Source organism: Pantherophis guttatus, chromosome 2 (assembly GCF_059756535.1).
Source record: "Pantherophis guttatus breed Tessera chromosome 2, ASM5975653v1, whole genome shotgun sequence".
NCBI classification, from domain to species: Eukaryota; Metazoa; Chordata; class Lepidosauria; order Squamata; family Colubridae; genus Pantherophis; species Pantherophis guttatus.
The window spans coordinates 69,614,493-69,628,710 of NC_142064.1; the positions used below are offsets into that span (position 1 = coordinate 69,614,493).

Here is a 14,218-nt window from a genome sequence, read left to right on the forward strand (position 1 = left end):
TGCTAGTTTGGTATCATTTGCAAATTTGATGAGTTCCCAATCTATCCCCTTGTCCAAATCATTGATGAAGATGTTGAAGAGTACTGGGCCTAAAACAGAGCCTTGGTACTGTACCCCGCTGCATAATTCCCTCCATGTAGAAGCAGTTCCACTGAGGACTACACATTGAGTGCAGTTGGTCAGCCAGTTACAAATCCATCTGGTGGTGATGCTATCTAACCCACACTTTTCTATTTTATCAAGTAGTAGGTATGGTCTACTTTATCAAATGCCTTACTGAAGTCCAAGTATATTACACCAACAGCATTCCTCTGGTCTACTAATTTTGTCACTTTGTCAAAGAATGCAATAAGGTTAGTCTGGCATGATCTGTTTTTGACAAACCCATGTTGGCTTTTGGTTATTACTTTGTTTGCTTCTAAGTGTTCTCTGATTCGTTGCTTGATTATCTTTTCCAGAATCTTCGCTGGTATTGAGGCCAGCTCATAGGTCTAGTTTCCTGGATCTATTTTTTTTTTCCTTTTTTGAAGATGGGAATTACATTAGCTCTTTTCCAGTCCTCTGGCAGTTCCCCGGTGCTCCAGGATCTTTGAAAGATATAATTCAGTGGTTCTAAGATCTCGTCTGCCAGTTCCTTCAGAACCTTGGGGTGTAATCCATCTGGTCCTGGTGATTTGAACTCATCTAGGGTAGACAGGTGCTCACTTACCACTTCCTTCCCTATTTTAATTTGTGTTCCTAATCTGTTTTTTTATGGTGCTGTTTTTGATAGGTTGGACTGTTTTTTCCCTTTGTATAAAGACAGATGCAAAAAAAGTTCTGCTTTCTCCCTGTTGCTTGTCACCTTGCCACTTTCTCCCAGCAATGGACCAATTGTTTCCTTGACTTTTTTTTTTGTTTTTAACGTGTTGGAAGAAGTTTTTTTAAATTATTTTTTACTTTTGTCGCAAGCCTTTGTTCATTGTGAGCCTTAGCTTTCCTCACTTCATCTTTGCAGGCTTGGGCTATTTGCTGATATTCTGCCTTAGTTATGTGCCCCCCTTTCCACTTTTTATACTTTTTGTCTTTCAATTGTCAGAGAGTACCTTATGCAGCCATGCTGGTTTCTTTTGAGAGGTATTATTTTTCTTCTTCATTCGTATTGTGCTTGACTGGGCTTTTATAATCTCACTTTTCAAAATTTCCCAAGCTTGAGTTGTTTTCCCCTTGAAGATTCTCATCCATGGAATCTTTCCCAAGCTCTCTCTAAGTTTATTGAAATTAGCTCTCTTAAAGTCCAAGACTCTAGTTTGACTTTATTCTATTGCTTGTGCTTGCATAATGTTGACTTCCAATATTGCATGATCACTCCCCCCCAAAGTTCCTGCAGCTTCAACATCTTCTATCATTTCATCTCTGTTAGTGAGAATTAAGTCTAATATGACTGATCCCCTTGTTCCCTTCTCTACTTTTTGGGAAACAAAGTTGCCTGCTAGGTTTGTTAGGAACTTGTTGGATCAACTTGGGGCAGAGTTTGTCTCCCAGTTGATGTCAGGGTAGTTAAAATCCCCCACAATAACACATTACTATTGTGATGTGCTTCCTACATACCTTAGTTAGCTGACTAGCAAAAAGTTCATCTATTTCCTCTGTTTAGTTGGGTGGCCTATAGTATACATCTATGGCAATGTGATTTTTCCCCCTTTAATATTGACGCATTTTCAAGATGCATTTTCGTCATTGTTCTGCTCTATTTCTGTAGAGATGTAGTTATTTCTTATATATAGTGCAACTCCACCTCTTCTTTTATTTGGTCTTTTTCTTTTAAACAATTTAAATCCCTCTAGCTGTATGTTCCATTTGTGCGTTTCATCCCACTATATGTATATGTGATTAAAGTTACAATCACGTGCTCACTTACCTAGGAGCACATGATTGTAACTTTAATATCATATCATAAGGAGGAAGCTTTATAATATCTCCACTGTTACTTGTCCTTGTCTCAAAAACTTGGGATGTGCAGAAATAAATTCAAATTTACAACCCTTATTTTTTATTTGCTGAACAATACATACATTCATGTTTACATGCCAAACTCAAAGTCTAGCTGGCCAGACTAGATTTGAGTTCCAAAAGAACCATAGATCTATCTATTTTCCACTATCTATAAATAAGAAGCAGTGATTGGCAACACGTATCTGTATTTGTTAAAGAAATGTGCATTGCAGGACTTCCGGTTGGCGCTGCAGGGACACAGACGGGGAAATGGCAAGCTCCGCTGAGCCCTGCCAAATCCCCTCTGTTAAGCTGCCGCCGATAGGTCTGCAGACCTCCCCTGTCTTGTAGGGACAGGGGGACAAGAAGGAACACCTTGGGTGGCCGAGAGGAACGGGAGGGTTCCTCGGGGCTGGAGGCTTCTCCTTCACGCTGGCGGCAGCGGGACGGTAGCCATGCTGGCTGCCCTGAAACTGTGGCAGCCGGGAACAAGGATTGTGCTGGAGGAAGAAGTTGAAGAAAGAGCAAAAATCAAGAAGCCGGGTGATACCAACCCAGGCAAACGTACCTATTTGGAATTATTGGAAAATAAGACCCCAAAATTAAAAGCGGCTGTTGGACTGCGGGGCTTAAAGATTGAAAAGGAAAAAAAATGGGTAAAAGACCCAAATTGAATTTTGTTGCAGTATACTTAAACTGGATGATTTGGTATTAATAAATTTCTGAAATTTGACTGTGCCTTTAACTGGAGTGGAGAGGAGAAATGGATATTCCTGAGAATTAATGCCTCTAAAAGAAAATGAAGCTAATGAAGATAGAGATGGATAGCTACAAAATAGCCATGGAGTCTGCAGTGATTAAACAGAGAAGTGGATTAAAGAAATTTCCCTTTCTGGGTGGAAAAGAAACATGTTAATTGGCTTTTTACCTTGGATTACTTGAAATTAATATTGGATATAAGGATTTTGGAGATTCCTACTCTGTCCCAGATGATTTTAAGAAAGAAGAAAGAAGAAAGAAAGAACATTTTGGATTTTAACAATGGAGACTGACAAAACTAGGTGTGGCGTAGTTAACAAAGACAGGAAGCTGATGCACTACGCTTGGATCAGACATTTTAAAAGTTTTAAAGGGACATACAGAAATTCTTTACTTTGAACTGATGAACCTTGAAATAGAGCACTTTGGACAGAAAAGAAAAGGAAGAAAAGGAAGAACTAAAGTGGATAAATTTAAATGTGACTAACTGAAATGTAAAGTTTAAAAGCCTATGTATATATGATAAAGTTTAAAAGCCTAGGTATATATGATTTTTGGATAAAAACAGGAAGGGTTGTGAAATAATAAAAATAGAAAATAAGAGGTGGCTATTAAAATAGTGGATGATATCAAGGGGATAAAAATAATAAAGAAGAATATATTTTGAGGCAGGAAAATTTTAAGAAAATGTACTGTTTGATGTAATACATTTTAATTTTAATTTGCAAACAAATGTTAAACTGATGAATAAGGATTGATTGAACAAAATACAAAATACACAGATGTTAGTGATTAGTCTTGAATTAAGGTAATACAAGTTGGAAATGATGATTATTATGAAATATACTGAGATTTAAATTGAAAGAGCAGGATGGAAAAATGATATAAAAAAGATAATTATATTACAGTTAAAATGTGTGGGATGGATACCAACTAGATAAGAGTTTGAGACTCGGTGGAAATACGTTGGAAATTAATTCAAAATGCTGGAAACAGCCAAACAAATAGGAGGAGAGTTGGAGGAGACTATGCTGGTAATCAGCCAAACAATGGAGGGAGTCAAGGAGGAGACTATGCTGGAAATCAGCCCATAAAATGCTGGAAACAGCCAAACAAATAGGAGGAGAGTTGGAGGAGACTATGCTGGAAATGAGCCAAACAATGGAGGGAGTTAAGGAGGAGACTATGCTGGAAATCAGCCCACAAAATGCTGGAAACAGTCAAACAAATAGGAAAAGAGTTGGAGGAGATTGAGGAACTATTCTAAAATCAACTAAATAGTTGGTGTTTAACAAGCTGGAAGATAGTTAAATATTAGAGGGAGATATAGTGGAAAATATATTAGAAATTGGAGTAAATAAAATATGCCTTTGAGAGAAACCTGTGTAATATGTAAACTGGGAGAAAAAAAATCTAAAGTAAACTGATTTGAGGATAAGGGTCAAAGGATTAAAATTAGATAAAATGTTGTTTTATAAAATATAATAAAAATTGAGTGGTATTGAATTGAAACTAAGAATAAATGGTGATAAAATTGTAAGGTAAACACTTAACAAGAGGTTAGAATATTATAAAAATTATTTTGATATGATTTGTATAAGATATAAGGTAAAGAAGAATAAAGATATGTTTTGAATTGTTAAGCAAATGTAAAAATGAGTGAAACTGAATTTGAAACTAATTTTGGATAGATATAATGGATTTATATAGATGAAAATGTGAAATTTGAGGTAAAATTGGTTTTTTCTTAAGTTTTGAATTTCTTTTTTATCTTCTTTTTTTTCTTTTTTTGTTTATTTATAAAAGATGTAATGGAAATTGTGAATTGAGCTTGTGAAAGGAATGTAAGCGTGGTAACCATCTATGATCGGATCGAGATTTTTGCTCTTGAAAGTTATGTTTTTATGTTTAAATTTGAAAAAATAAATAAAAAATATTTACAAAAAAAAAAAAGAAATGTGCATTGCTTCACATGCCATTTTCCTACGTACTATATGAATGTTTTTTTAAAAAAGGAGTGGCATTTTATAAGAATCCTCAAGGGAGTTTAATTAAAGGAAATAATTCATAAAGAGAAAAATCATTACTCCATACCATTTTTATAATAAATAAAATAAAGTTAAGCCTCTACCATATTGAAGAGGAAGCTCTAGTCTAGTATAACATTACAAATTCTATACACGTAGTCCTGGATTTATGACCATTCATTCAGCAACCCAGGGCCTTCCCCACTCCTTAGCGACACCTTGCTAAATGACAGCAACAACTTATGTCCATAATTCTGGGCTCAATTGTGGTCAGAAGTCACGAATATATATCTTTGCTGTAATATGCAAAGATACAGGTCTGTTGTTTTAATGCCCTTACCTCCATTGGATATGGTGCGCTGAAGTCAACTTCACCTAACAGCCAATCATTACTCGTTGGTCTATCTGCTTTCCAAAGCTCCTCATAAAAGCCATTTACATCTCTTGTATAAATAGTAAAAACAATTACATTTTCCTGCTGTACTTGATAATAAAAAGATAAACAGCCTGACATTGGAGTTAGTGTCTTAGGTGAAACCAATTGAGCTACTTCCTGAAAGTGCTTGACGTAGAGAGAATCCACATACATGTAATGACCTACAAGAGAAATATATTTATGAAAAAAGCATAATTGTACATTGTTTCATAAAATTCTGTACAAAGACATGACAACAATGAGCTCAGAAGCGATATTCTCAGAATATTTGCTACTCTGATTTAATATGTTAGAATCAGTGTGTCTGCAACTCTCAGCACTTGAATTATCAGATTTACCCCAGTTGCTTGATATGAACATATCACAGTATTAAATTGTATCCTTTTTAGCTTATATCATAAGAACTAGCATATTCAAAGAGAGGAAAAGTTTTTAATAAATAAATGTAGAGTTTTGACATTAGAGTATCTAAATCTTTTAGCCAAACCTATACAGTATGTTTCCAATAAAGGGGGTAACAAAAAAAAATGTTTACTGATGTGCAATATAACGTTAAAGGATATCTCAGTCAGTTACATAAGGTTTAATCCTAAATAAATGAATATACCGTAGTAAACCTAAATTTATTATAATTACATGAAACACATGCAGATCTAGATGCATATGTTAATTCTAATTCATATTTAATGTTTTAGTGCAGTTTCAGTATTGAAACTGCATGTCAGATATCTTTCAAATTGCAGCATATGTTGCATATGCAACAAAGACTCCTTTCATATTTTGCATCTCAAGTAAAATACGAAAAAATCAGTCAGCCTGACATGAAGAGGGAAAAAAGATCAAAGTAATACATATTTAAAAGGGGTATGACAGAATACTAAGAAGATGATGCTTCACTGTTTTTGTGTTGGTTTATGATGTTTAATGCCAAGCAGAAGTTCCACAATAGTAACAAGAGCTGATGTTGGCTGAAGTTTTTCAAACCACTAGCTTCACTTATTGGTCTTTTCCCATTTGGATTATGAAAAACTATTGGCTTGACATCTGATGCCACTTCTATGGTTCTGGCAAATTTCTGCTTTCCCATGAACTCCCAGCACAGATTTTATGTTTACTCTAATTTGTTGAGTACATCTTTGTTTTCCTCTTTTAGAACTAGCAATCAGCCTGAAGCCTAAGCAAAATTATATGGGACAATACATATGCTAACCCTTATTTAAAGTAGTGGAGTGGTGTTACATGTGTCATATACCTGGCACTAGTTACTACTCATGTGACTGCATTCTGCACCAGTTGAAATTTCTAAATGGTCTTCAAGAGCAGCCCCAGTGTAGAGGCTGTTACATTAGACAAATCTGGAGATTACAAGGGTATGAGTTACTATGAGCAAGGCCGCCTGTTCCAGGTGTGGACGCAACTGGCACACCACTGTTGGATGCTTATCCTACGGTTGGGTAGGTAATATATAGAAAACTATGTTCTGTAACTTTAACTGCTACAAGATGACTAATTGGCTGTGCTAAGCAGACATAAAAGAAGGCAGGAAGTTCATTCACTTCTGCTCCTGCTATTAGAAGGTTGAACTGCTGAAAGGAACTGTGTCTATGTTACTGAAGAGAACTGGAATTGTAAGCAAACTATGTTTTTGTGTTGAACCATGATTATTTGAAGAAGTGTTATCTTTGTTTTGAGAAGCCAAGTTTGTTTTTATACTACAAGTAAAGACTGTTTATTTTTCTTTAAACGTTCAGAGTCTGTGAGTATCTGTGTGTTTTGCTAAGCAACGTATCTATTCGCTGTCTGGTCCGTTGCACCACTTTGCAGAGGGCAAAGTGAAGGTGTACAAAAGCTGTCCTGACCACAGCTGCCACCTGCTGTGAGTCCAGGAGAACCTCCAAATTGCACATCGGGTCTGTTTGGGGCACGTCTGCCCCATCCAGAACCAAAGATTAAAAATCCTTGTCTCTAGGGGATCCAAATATTCACAATCACTCTGTCTTGCAAGGATTGAGTCAGAGTCTGTTTTGCCCCATCTAGGTCCAACAGCTCTGGGTAGGATATCCACGGGGTAGGGGTATAGAGCTAGGTATCATTCACATACTGATGATATCACAGCTCAAACCAACCTCAACCAGCAGCCTCATGTAGATGTTAAATAGAAGGAGAGGGAGCCCAGAAGCAACCTGCAAAGTAAGGACCATGGGCTAAATCTCTTTCCCTTCTATCAACACCAACTGGGATCGGCCCTGTAAGAAGGAGAACTTGCACAGTACAGTGCTGCCCACCACCAGTTCCTAGAGCTGGTCCAGAAGGATACTATGATCAATGGTATTGAATATTGCTGAGAGGTTAAGAAGAACCAGGATGGATGCATTATCTCCATCCCGCTTCCGCCAGGATAATCCATGTGTGCTATCAATGCTATTTCAGTCCCAAACCATGGTCTGAACCCTGACTGAAAGGCGTCTAGATAATCCGTTTCATCCAGAGTTCTCTCAAGCTGCCATGCAACCACTCTCTCCATCACCTTCCCTAGAAATGGGAAGTTGGAAACTGTCCAGGCTATGTAGGCCAGGCGATGATCCTTTTAAGGAGGGGGCACACTACTGTCTCTTTAAGAATCAGTAGTAATAATATGCCCACAGTGTAATAGTTCATCTGTTTGAGAGGTGTCCCCCACTAGTTCTTCCATATCACAAAACAAAACAAGCTTCTTTTAAATCTCATCAATTTCACATATTACTAGTTTTAAGGAGTACATTACAATACCACTTGGTACCCCCTTTGATTTGTTGATATAACTGAAAAGTCCATGCCTGGAATAGAATCTACTCAGATTATAGAAAAAAGCTATTAATTTCCAATAGATAACTGGAAAAAGTCCAGGGAAATAGACCTTGTTTTAATGAGATCTTAACTATAGAAATAATAATCTATCTGCCAATTGTGTTTGTCTATTTGATCCTTTGAAAATATTTCAGAAGCTGTGAATACTCCATATTCGACTTTTCCATACCAGACCATCAGAAGACAATACAGAATGATTCCCTCATCTATATTGATATCATTTTGTGACCTATTCTTAGTAATTTCAGTAATGTAATTTCAGTATATAAATGCATTTCTACAGGTTTTTACTGACCCCTTCTCCTTTACTACATTGGCTCTTATGAGTTCTTATTAATATAATTATTCTAAAATGATACAAAGATTTTGCTTGTTTTAAAAATGCTTCCAAATTCTATGGTACACAAATTCTATGGGTCCTGGCCTCTCCAATTTTCCACCAAAAAACCCAGTGTAATCAGAGATGAAGTATTTTTTTTATCAAATTCAAAAGACCATATGAAATGAGCAATGTCTGCTGAATGAGCAAAATTAATCCTTGCCTTGCAGAGCTGCTCTATTTTTAGAGTTAAATGCATCTGTTGCACTCAGCTTTTCCAGTGCACAAATATAACACATTGTGGTTTAACATCTCAAAGGTCTCTAATTTAAAAGTTAAGAACTCAACTCATCCAATTTGCAAAAAAAACCCACTCCAAAACCCTAAATTGGATTTTTACCAGAAATGTAACTTCTTTGTTACTCAAAAGTTTTCTTTCATTCCTTTTCTGAGTATTAGCTTCTACTCTGGGACATTCATACATTAGAAAATCTCCATTCAGATCTAAGTTTTCCAACTTAGTTGTAGTCTACTGTCCTTGAATATTACAAGATTTGAAGAAGATGTTTTGCAGATTACTTTTATGCGGGTTCTAACAGTTTATTTCAATCATCACTGTGATATTCGTATAATCCCAAAAAAACTCTGATGAAAACATACATTGTTTTAGTACTTCTAAGAAGACACCAAATGAATTAGATGTATTTTAATTCTCCAAAAAGAATTATTTCTATTGTTTCTTCCTTTTATTATATGTTTTATCTCATAACTGAATATGGATGTGCCCTTCATAGAAAAGGATCGTCTGAAAGCTCCCATTAAAAGGGGGGAAAGGAATATACTTTTTAATTATTTTTCTTTGATAAAGACTTTCTCTAATCTCTCAATCTTCTCCAGAAGATATTCTAATGCTTCAAAATAGCATCTGACCGTAGTTCTGGGAAATTCATGAATATATTTTTTTCTCTTCCAGCACTGGAAAATTATTCAAAGAAAGTTTGGGTAAAGACCTCAGAGGTATTTACTTATCTCACCAAATAAGGAACCTTTCACAGCAGATGACAATTCTATTTAAAAGTTTCATTTTTTAAAAAAATCAGTTAAATTAGGCCACTCAAAAAAATTGAATCAAACTTAGCTTTTGAAAAACTTACATCTCTGATAATTAGGCTGGATAAAGAGAATTGTGTGATATAAAAAGAAGAAAATTACTTCTAACTGATTTCCACAGGACTCAAAAAGATAATTCAAATATGTTTATGCCAGAATAGATAGATGAGCTTCAACAATTTTACAAAAAAAAAAAAAAAAAAATCAATAAACATAGGTTTAAATAAATTATATACTATTCTGAGTAATATGCTTATAGAATGTAGTTACTTTAAGATAATAGGGTAAATTATTTACTTTTTAATAATCTGGATGTTCAAGAGCTGGTTTGAAGTTTTATTAATTTCTTTCTCTAGATTTTCTATGTGAGCATAGCTGAGAAAACTATACAGAAATTATTCTTGGAACAATGCCTGGATTTAATTTAATAAATAATTAACACCATACAAATGTATTGTAAACTGAATACTATAAATGAAATATAAAAGCAAGCCTGAAAGCACTTAGTGCAAAAATGTAGATTGTAATTTGTTTTGACCAAAACATGGTTATACTTTGCATGGAAAACAGTTATGAAAAGCTGAACCTTTGTGTTTTCTGACTCCCTTCCTCCCCCAACACACACAAAGAATGCCCCATTTATGTCAAAATTGCCATTACCAAATTCTATTTGCAGTCGCCTCCTCCCCAGCCCCATCTATTTTTAAACATGCATTTTTTAAAACTACATGATTATAAAACATTCATTCATGGTGCTATTGTATTCTAATGAGAGAACTTGGAACACAGAATTGAGAACACAAATGAGAGAATTTGGAATTATTTGTAATTAAAAGTTACAGTTATCTTCTATCCTGCTCTCTTTCAATATAAATAATTCTTTCTTGCTTACCAAATTCATTCCTAAAGGTATGATCTTTTGGAAGTATAGACTGTGAATTTCCTATGTTTCCACCACCAACAAACCAATTAACATTTGGATTCCAGCGGTTCATAAAACCACAAAGATGATTTTCTTCAAAATCACATTCTGCAGTTGAAAAGAATATCAAAGCACATAAATATACGTAGTTTGGCACCAAAGACTATCTATTTTAATCAGTTATTATTATAATATACTATTATAATCAGTTCAGTGTTCTATTTAAATTGTACTGTGAATGTTCAGAATAATATAAACTTTAATGTTTATGTTGTTTATGTTTATTGGACTTCTATACTGCCCTTCTCCCGGAGGGATCAGGGCGGTGTACAGCCATATTAAAACACATATAAATTTACAAAATTTAAAACAATTTAAAATCAAATATATAAAAAATTTGGCCCACAGATTAAAACAAACATACACCCATTATAAAATTCGTATTAGGCGTAATTCGTAATGCTACGTATGTGTTACATCATCATCCACCAAGCCATTAAACAGAACAAGGAAGGGAAGCGTAAAGCAGGAATTGGTGAAATCTAAAGATTTGGAAACCTGGGCAAAATATTATAATTAGTCTATTATAATTATTCACAAATACACCACTTGTCAGGTTAGGATTAATAAAATATAATATTTCAATATAATATTGAATTTCTCTTAACTAATACTCATCACAATAGATTCCCAATTAAATATTACGTTGCCATGCTATTTATACTCAATTACTAAAATAGCTACTTACCTATGCAGTAGCCAGTTGAAATTTTGATTTCAAAAATTGCTATGCTGGCTAAAGTTTCTGTTCCCAGTACACCTTCCAGTACAATCTGTAAAATAAGCATAAAAGTAGAGTGAGAGTAAGCACTGTGTTTTAATAAACTGGTTTTAGAAAATAAATAGTTTAAATAACACTGGTCTACAAGGAAAAAGCCTCGGAAATGAAAGTAGCTTAATTTTACCAGAATTGGGTCACTAATAAAAAAAAATTAAGACCTGAATATTAATTGGCTCCAGATTCCAAGATACACTTTCAGGTCAAAATTGCATCAAAATAATTCAAAATTACGAGGGGGATGTGCACTTATGCTCCATAACTTTTCTGCAAAATGTGATATAGCAATGAGAATGGTGCCACACCAATCAAAAATTTATATTTTATTGATACTAATAACATGACTTTCAATTCATTTATTGGTTTTTCATGTAACATTTTCATGCTTTTTGCATGAAAAACTGGCATGCTCCAATATCAGATTAAACGACAAGGTTCCATCTTTATTCTAAGCTGCGTTTTTTGGCTTTTCCCTTCTGAACTGCAGTAGGATCATCCCTGGGGAGATTCCCGCTGTAATCGGCAAGCATGAACGGACTCCATTTCCCTTGGTATCTTTTCTCCATGCCTGCAATATCCTGGTGGAATCTCTCCCCATGCTGATCACTCACTGCCCCACAGTTCAAAAAGAAATAGTCTAAAATGCAAGTATAAGAAGTGAATTTTCAGTGACATGTTTACACCAAGTGCTTTATAGGATCTAAGCAAATTTTCCACGTGTTTTTCATAGTCATCTGCCTTGCTGTTCTCAAAGTGAAGATAAATTTATACACTTCCATGTGGTACCATTTTCATTCTTCTACCATACTTTGTCAAGAAGTTACAAGGCATCATGATCATTAGACACCTCCCTCCCTTGTAGGCAAATATACTTGCCTGTGTATAAATCTTTATTGTGATATATCTTGAAAACTTTAGCCAACCAGCATCTTTATCACCTGTTTTCTAATTTGTATAATCAAAATATGTAAAATCAACACATTTTATCTTGGAGGTCGATAAATTCCCAAAATTGGTAGACCAGTGTAATTGTGCCACGAATCACTGGATTTGGCTTACCTTTCTCTTACCCTTCTTACAATAATCTCTTGAACATCAGTCTTTCAGAGCAGTGCTTAATGTCTATGTTAGTAGAAAATGTCTCTAAATATATGTTCAGATTAAGAGAGAAAAAGTGGTTATGCCTACTTTGTCATATGGAAATAAGAGTATGTCAGGAACAATAAATGATGCATTGGAATGGATTATGAAATACATGCAATGATAGAAAAGAGATAGAATCATGAATATATGGTTGCTAAATGAATGTGGACCGAGTATAAAACTGAATACCCAATACAAAATAAGTTCATTGACAAGATTTGGTCAAAAATAGAGAATGAATATAGATTCTTTTTCATTTTCCTGCACATACAGGATTGGTTCCCGCCCCACTCCCTGCCCCCGATCAACTGACCATTGATCCATTGGTTGTCAATAGGAAATGACCAGTTCCTTGCCGGAGCCTTATGCCATAGGCATCAGAAAGTGATTGGCCCAAAGTCACGGGTCAGCTTTCATGCCTAAGGTGAAGCTAAACCACAATCTACTGGTTTCTATCCTGATGTCTTAATCACACCAAGCTGGCTCTCCCTATGAAAACTAAGAAAGTAATGGGTGGATGAAATTAATGAAATATTCAAAAAAAAAAATAAAGGTGAAAAGTTTAAATATTTTTCAATGTATGAAGTGTTATATGGATGCAAGAGAAGCAAATATGATTTGCAAGGACAGAAAGATTTTAAATATAATGTATAGTGACTGGATTTGGTGCAAACCAAACATATTTGCTATATTTGCTTTTCCATTACCTTAATCTTTTCATTATTTTCCCCCCCACTTTTAATAACATTGCTGTTTTCAAAAGAGTGATAGATTCATATACAAGTCGGTTTACAAAACGATATGAAAAAAGATCAAAGCGAAAACAAACACTGTACCCTAAAGAATAAACCCTATTTTCCATTATTTTTTCTTTAAAGACTACTACAATTTTCTGGTTTTGCTAAGAAAAGTCTAAAATATAGAGCAATTATCTTTTCTGACATATTTTGTGGTACAATCAATCTATAAGGACAGCAGGTTCCCCTCTGATTTACACATTAATTAGAACATCTGATATGTTATCAAAGTGGATGTGTGGATGTTCAGTATCCTTTCACAATTAGTAAAAATTGTTCCAAATATTTATGTTTCATAAGAAAAGAGATAAACATATATAAAAAGTTCTATAGTTCTTTCGATTCATTTACAGTTGTATACGTATGTAGTCTGAAATAACTGGGAACAAATGCAGGGACTTGTTTCAGATGCTTACCTTGAATCTGTCTGTCCTATTTTTTACATCTACACTGGCTATGAGCCAGCTCTCTGAATGTTCTGTGGTTGTCCAAAGCAAATGATCAAAGCTTTCACCTTCCACTCTTATATATAGGTTTAGGGTAATAGAACCTAGTGGCAATTCTGAAGCTGATGCAATCTGATATATAAGTCGAATACAACTCCACTCTCCTGTGTATAGTTCGGGGCTGAGCAATACAGCTGTGTCACCACTTGTTCCTCGTGAGGTATCCACAGAAATGTAATGACCTGAAAATGTACAATCATTGGATTTGAATAAGAAAACATGCCTTACTGATGCTTAGCACTCTTAAGTGCAATCAACCTCACCCAACATGGCCAGTAATTGAACTGAAGGGAAATTGCCTCTTGTGCTTTTGATTCAGATGAAGGATGTGTAGAAATCCAAAATATCTGGAAATTACCATATTACTGAAGGGTGGGTGATTGAAATATAGTTTGCAATACCTCTCCCTTCTCTGTAAAACTAAATAGATTTACGAGCTGCTTTTTAATTTATTATTATTTAAAATAATTAGGTAAGATTTAAAGAAATAACAATAATATTTTGTAATATATGTTTTTCATAAACAACCTGTAGGATTAA

General features: G+C 34.8%; 1 protein-coding gene across 3 annotated transcripts in view; it reads right to left on the reverse strand.

Annotated features, from left to right (window-relative positions):
• Nucleotides 1-14,218, reverse strand: part of MAMDC2 (MAM domain containing 2) — a 60,936-nt gene that overhangs the window by 21,394 nt on the left and 25,324 nt on the right. For 2 of the 3 annotated variants that reach the window (XR_015732245.1, XM_060690539.2), the window contains exons 3-6: nt 13,589-13,860; nt 11,143-11,227; nt 10,365-10,502; nt 5,101-5,357 (exon numbers count right to left, since the gene is read on the reverse strand). Coding sequence is in view for 2 of the 3 variants with exons in the window: in XM_060690539.2 (XP_060546522.2) it covers nt 5,101-5,357; nt 10,365-10,502; nt 11,143-11,227; nt 13,589-13,860 (752 nt within the window). In the remaining variant the exon portion in view is untranslated. The remainder of the gene's footprint in view (nt 1-5,100; nt 5,358-10,364; nt 10,503-11,142; nt 11,228-13,588; nt 13,861-14,218) is intronic. The other variant, XM_087886156.1, reaches the window with a different exon arrangement.